Here is a 6736-nt window from a genome sequence, read left to right as displayed (position 1 = left end):
ATATATATATATATATATATATATATATATATATATATATAACATATTATGTCTGAATACTCAAATCTGAATCGCTGCAATATTCCTCAACTTGAGGTGGTAACGTTGTTTAAGTAAGGCTATGTTCACACTGTCAGTTTTAGGGGATTGACAACAGCATTTACTTACAGGTGTGAGTCTCGAAATGTCACGTTCACACATGACTTACAGTAGCATCTTGAATATGAATGTGAAATGGGAGTCAAGCCTGTATTCCTTACCAGTTACCATAGCAACAGTGACCAAAGTAATATCAAAGATGGTGACGTCCATAAAACTGAAAGTCTTATAACTTTCTGAGATGACAAGAGTCCAATTGACCCGCAAGTTCATCCGTCAAATCTTCATTAACAGACAACAGCTTTTATGGGTGGAGAGCAGAGCATTTGAGTCACGCACAGAACTCAAAACTGACGCGAGCGGCTCCGGTGGAGACTGGATCTAAAACATTCAGATGACACACAGCTCATTTCTCCGTCACTGTAAGTTACTGAAAACACGCAACACACGGTATACATGTGTGTGTGCAGCAGAAGCGTCTTTCTCACACTGTATGACGTGACAGACAACTAGCATGTTTTCCGAGAATGTGGTTGTGAGTCCTGAAAATTTACGGGTGTGAGTATATGCATATATGTGCATATATGTGTGTAAATTACTCTCTCTCTCTCTCTCTCTCTCTCCCACTTTGCTTCCTCTCTGTCCTATCCAAATAAAGGCATAAAACATCAAAAATAAAATCTTAAATAGATGTACTGGTGAAGAAAGTGAACTTGGAACAAAACTGAGATCTGTTCTACATATTTTTGATGATATGACAAGTCCTTCAACCACAGTACTCTAGTGGGGACCTGGAAACAGATTTCGGTGTTCTCTGACAATCTGCATAATGAACTGCATAATGTTTGTTCTTCAGTCTTTGAGGAGTCCGTTGTACTCTTGGATAAGAGCTACACCTCTTTCTTGCATTTGCATTGTTTGCCCAGGTATCAGGATCTTCATTTAGGAAGATCTGATGGAGATCAAGAATATTGAAGAAGTTGCGAGTGTTCTGCCATTGTTGTGACTTGTTGCCCAGTATAGTAATCCATACTCAGAATTAGTGCTCTGCATTTAACCCATCCATTAGGCCACAACTGCCCCTACTTCTAGTGGAGAAACAAAAGGGGCAGCTGTGGCCTAATGGATAGAGAGTCGGACTCTCTCTCTCTCTCTCTCTATATATATATATATACAGTGGGTACGGAAAGTATTCAGACCCCCTTAAATCTTTCACTCTTTGTTATATTGCAGCCATTTGCTAAAATCATTTAAGTTAATTTTTTTTCCTCATTAATGTACACACAGCACCCCATATTGACAGAAAAACACAGAATTGTTGACATTTTTGCAGATTTATTAAAAAAAGAAAAACTGAAATATCACACGGCCCTAAGTATTCAGACCCTCTGCTCAGTATTTAGTAGAAGCACCCCTTTGATCTAATACAGCCATGAGTCTTATTGGGAAAGATGCAACAAGTTTTTCACACATGGATTTGGGGATCCTCTGCCATTCCCTCTTGCAGATCCACTCCAGTTCTGTCAGGTTGGATGGTAAACGTTGGTGGACAGCCATTTTTAGGTCTCTCCAGAGATGCTCAGTGAAAAATTTAAGGGGGTCTGAATACTTTCCGTACCCACTGTATATATATATATATATATATATATATATAGTTTTGTTAATTATTATTGATTATTGTTATAATTAATATGAATTAAATGTTTAATTAACATTGGTTATAATGGCTCTATCTATCTTATTATATTTTTATTATATTTAATGTACAGTGTAATTAGAGTTTTTATTAAGTCGATCTGTTAAACGTTTATAAACTTTTGATATAGACTAAAAGCCACAAAACTCCTATTTTGGGTCTTTAAATAATCATCTTTAAACTCAAAATAATCCAAGCAAAAATTAATAAAATAATTCCCAGTACATAACAGAAAATCCATGCATATGAATTGGACAGAAATATTAAATACCCCTCATTCTCTGTTTGCGAACACAAACACCAGATGCTGCAACAGAAGGTGATGTGATAAAAGTGACAGCGTGGCCTACCTCTGGGGAGCGTTCATGAAAGATTGCATTTGTCAAGTCAGACTTAGACTAAAAGGTTTTTTTCTGCTCATATTGGTCTTTTCGGGAGAGCAGATAAACTTGGCTTGTATTTTTATGACACCTCGTGCAGGTCAGAGACAGCCGAGCGGCCCGTCGAGGGAGTGTCGTACACCGGAACCGCTTGGAGGAACTCTATCCATCCGATAATCCCGAGTGAAAGGAAGATAAGGTGTCCTCTTGGGGAAGTTCGCTCAGAGATACTGTCAGAACTCTTTGTAGAAACTCTCTCTGGTCGGATGGTTTTTTGAAGTTCTTTCTAACTGCACAAACAGACCTGACGTGTCTATTTGGCCTGAAGATGGACTGATGCTCCAGATGTGTCTGACACGAGAGGATTAAGGGAAATACTTTTTTGCTCGTATTGATTTCTTCTTTGCAGGAGACGCAGAGCTGAGCTGTGGTCATCATGCCACACGCGAGTCAAAGGTGAAATGTGTTTGCAAAAACCAAAATGCACAAATGCTGCTTTTACAGTCAAACAACTGCATTTCCCCCCCGATTTTACCTCTAAAAGTGATTGGACAGTCATTCCCTGCTGTGTGGCACCTGTTTTGCCCAAATGCAATTGATAACGCATACACTACTGGTCAAAAGTTTGGAACAATTAAGATTTTTTTCATGTTTTATAAAGAAGTCTCTTCTGCTCACCAAGGCTAGATTCATTTTATCAAAAGTACAGTAAAATTTGTGATATATTATTTTAATATAAAATAACTGTTTTCTATGTGAATATATTATTAAATGTAATTTATTCCTGTGATTCAATGCTGAATTTTCAGCATCATTACTTCAGACTTCAGTGTCACATGATCTTCAGAAATCATTCTAATATGCTGATTTGCTGCTCAAGAAACATTTCCTATTGAAAACCGTTGTGCCGCTTCATATTTTTGTGGAACTCGTGAGTTTAATTTTTTTTTTAAATAAGAAATTAATACTTTTATTCAGCAAGGATGCATTAAATTGATCAAAAGTGACAATAAAGTCATTTACAATGTTATAAAAAAAATTATATTTTAAATACATGACGTTCTTTTGATAATAACTGATAATAATTGAGCAGCAAATCAGCATGTTAGAATGATTTCTGAAGGATCATGTGAGACTGAAGACTGGAGTAATGATGCTGAAAATTCAGCTTTGATCACAGGAATAAATTGCAATTTACAATATATTCAGATAATTAAAAAAAAACAGTTATTTTAAATTGCAATAGTATTTCACAATATTCGCTTATAGATAAACATATGTAAATAACATAAATATTCATGCATGTAAAAGAAAACTTTCCAGTGCATCCCAAATGTATAATAAAAAAGATCAAATATCCAGTCTCTCACCCTTGATGTCCCATAGTGTGAAATGGCGGTTGTTGGTGGCCTCGGGTGCCAGTGTGAAATAGAATCGATGTCCAGACTGCGGTTCGTCTCTGTCCACCACACTGATGGTGTGAATGAGCTGGAGAAGAGACAGAAAGACAGAAAATGTTTAGAGATTGAAATAAATAATTGGAGAGAATGCTGGTGTAGTGTGTGCGTATATATATATATATATATATATATATATATAAAATATATATATACATACACACACACACATACATACATACATACATACGCACACACTTATTTTCCTTACACTTGTTTTCACTTATTTTCCTTGATTAATATTAATTTCTGTGCATACTAATTCCTTTTTTAACAGTAAAGTTATATGCTAACATTAGCTGATGCAATATGAACTTAAAAATGCATATTTATAAATTATAAACTTATTTTATAAAAAAATTTAAATACTCATCATCACTGTTGTTTATGATAGCTAATGCATTTCATCATTGCATTTAATGGTTTCACATGCTGCATAACATTTTGCACAGCTTTGTACAGGTTAAATATAGCAAATTATGCAAATTTGAATATACAGTGTATTCAGAAGATTTTGCATTCACAACGCACACTATAAATGACTGTGCAGGAGCTGCTCACCTCCTTTCTTCCAAAAAATCACATTTTGTCATATTATGCTAAAACTACACCGAGCTGTCTCGGCCTGCTAGGCTTTCGAATTACAGTTTCTGTGATAAATCAGAAGTGCGAGGCGGAGAAGTTGTTGTGGCAGTGAGAGTGGGTGTACTTGTGAGCGGCATCGGGCCCAGTCACTACATTAGCCGGATTGTGAGACAACAGATGGGAGCGTTTAGGAGAGCGAGAGGAACATAAAAAAGATCAAATATCCAGTCTCTCACCCTTGATGTCCCATAGTGTGAAATGGCGGTTGTTGGTGGCCTCGGGTGCCAGTGTGAAATAGAATCGATGTCCAGACTGCGGTTCGTCTCTGTCCACCACACTGATGGTGTGAATGAGCTGGAGAAGAGACAGAAAGACAGAAAATGTTTAGAGATTGAAATAAATAATTGGAGAGAATGCTGGTGCTTTACTAAGTGAAAAACTCACACTGAAGGAACTTCAGCCAGACTGCATGACTACTCATATTTACTAGTCGACTATTCATCCAGAAAAGTAGCCGACAAGTCAATATTTACCTCATGTAAATGACTCACTTCTGGCAAGTCGAACAGTGTGTGAGTCTAGGGAACGGCCACGGCTGAGATGATGCGGCTGACAAACCAAAGCGTGCATATCTGCATTTCCAGGTTCATGCAGCTGCTGTTGTCACAAACACAAGTCATGTTCCCCTCACTCGAGTTCCTGTCAGCCTCTGGCCAACATCTGATAAGCTTGACAGCGCTTTGCAATAATTCTGGCTTCTATGTGACTCTCTAAATGCAATCAGATCATCTCAGATGAATGCAACTCCATTTATAACATTCTGTGTGAATGCAAAACACTCTGAGCTCACAGGACTTTCACTTTTGGGTAATTCAAATGGTTCCAAATCTATTCGGGAGTTACTGTACAAAGTTGCTGTGCAACATGTTACATAGATGCATAAAAAACAGACTAATGGCAGAACTAAAGGACCAGTCAACTTGCTGCATAATATGTTTTTTGCATAACAGCTTTGCACAATGGTTAAATATATCTAGATAATATATATAAATATATAATATAAATAAATTAAGTAAATTTCCTTTGGAGAAGTTGTTGTGGCAGTGAGAGTGGGTGTACTTGTGAGCGGCATCGGGCCCAGTCACTACATTAGCCGGATTGTGAGACAACAGATGGGAGCGTTTAGGAGAGCGAGAGGAACAGAGGAGCGGCGGAGAGGGAGTGGGCGGCACTTCAGACAATCCCGCGAAAAATTCCCATATTCTCTCATTGCTCATTTCTCATTACACGGTCATCAAAAGGCTCGCACGGCGTTTATGTCAAATTTTAGGGAGGTGATAGAAAATCCAAGTGTAATTAGAGGAGACGGGGGGAAAAAAAACCTAAATTACAATTCTTTTTGCAAAGTCTTTCCTGCTACCTAAAGTCAGCGAGGAACACTCACGCTTGCTCGGATTGGAAAATGAAAAGGAAAGAGGCACACACACCAGGAAAGTGAAAGCAAGGACAAATGCTTGTAAGGCACAGCCATATACTCAAAGGAGACCCCACACTAACACTGATGTTTCCCCTTCAAAATGATTAAAGCTGCAGTTTCCAAGAGAGGCAAAGTGCTTGTGTTTAAGCCTCAGTCCTCCAGGACGCGCTCGCTTTGACGGGCTCCGCTTTGAAAGAAATAGTTTGCACAAAAATAAGCATTCTGTTCACATCGTGTCATTTTAAACCTGTATGCCGTTATTTTTTTTGCGCAGCCCTTTTTCATGCATGGCTGTCGAGCTCTAAAATGACAAAAAAAAATAAATAATTATAATAAATAAAATTAAAAGTAGAGGAACAGGAGCCCTCCGTGGGCTATACTCGGGAACAGGAGCCCTTTGTGGGCTTAACGGGAAATCTGGAGCCCTTTCTGGGCGGAACTGGGGATCAGGAGCCCGTCCTGGGCTAAATGAGGAATCAGGAGCCCTCCCTGGGCTTAACTGGGGGTCAGGAGCCTGCCCTGGTTTAAACGGGGAATCAGGAGCCCTCCCTGGGCTTAACGGGGAATCAGGAGCCCTCCCTGGGCTAAACGAGGAATCAGGAGCCCACCCTGGGCTTAACGGGCACTGGAGGGCGCTCTGGAGGAGCAGGCACAGCAAAGCACTTTCGAGGAGCTGGCACGGGAGCGAGCTCCGGGGCTGGAGCCGACACTGGAGCGGCCGGCGGGCTTGCTATAGGAGCAGCCGACGGGCATGATAACGGCACGGCCAGCGCGCTGGAATTCGGTGTGGCCAGCGAACTTGACTTCTGAGCAGCTGGCAGGCTTGTCTTCGGCGGTCTTGACTGAGGAACGGCCGGCGGAGGGGTTCCGGATCGGAGCCTCTCTAGACACCGGATGACTGTCTCCTTCCAGTCGAGGTCGGCGGTGTCTGAGCTCCATGGGTCATCTCGAGCCGGAACAGCGTCACAAGGGTCTTCTCGCAAAGACAATCAGGTCGGGGCTCGCCTGAGCCATGGCGATGAACAAGGCTCATTCCTCCATC

General features: G+C 40.2%; 1 protein-coding gene across 1 annotated transcript in view; it reads right to left on the bottom strand.

Moving 5' to 3' along the window:
- The window catches only part of LOC107744392 (cadherin-22-like), a 215524-nt gene that overhangs the window by 23076 nt on the left and 185712 nt on the right, over positions 1-6736 (bottom strand). Inside the window, exons 13-17 of the mRNA XM_016558018.1 lie at positions 6403-6622; positions 4454-4571; positions 4342-4366; positions 4194-4200; positions 3546-3663 (exon numbers count right to left, since the gene is read on the bottom strand). Of these exons, the coding sequence (XP_016413504.1) occupies positions 3546-3663; positions 4194-4200; positions 4342-4366; positions 4454-4571; positions 6403-6622 (488 nt within the window). The remainder of the gene's footprint in view (positions 1-3545; positions 3664-4193; positions 4201-4341; positions 4367-4453; positions 4572-6402; positions 6623-6736) is intronic.

Source organism: Sinocyclocheilus rhinocerous, unplaced genomic scaffold (assembly GCF_001515625.1).
Source record: "Sinocyclocheilus rhinocerous isolate Xijiao unplaced genomic scaffold, SAMN03320098_v1.1 scaffold1488, whole genome shotgun sequence".
NCBI lineage: Eukaryota > Metazoa > Chordata > Actinopteri > Cypriniformes > Cyprinidae > Sinocyclocheilus > Sinocyclocheilus rhinocerous.
Note: the sequence above shows the minus strand (reverse complement) of the source record. Positions and strands in the feature narration are given on the sequence as shown.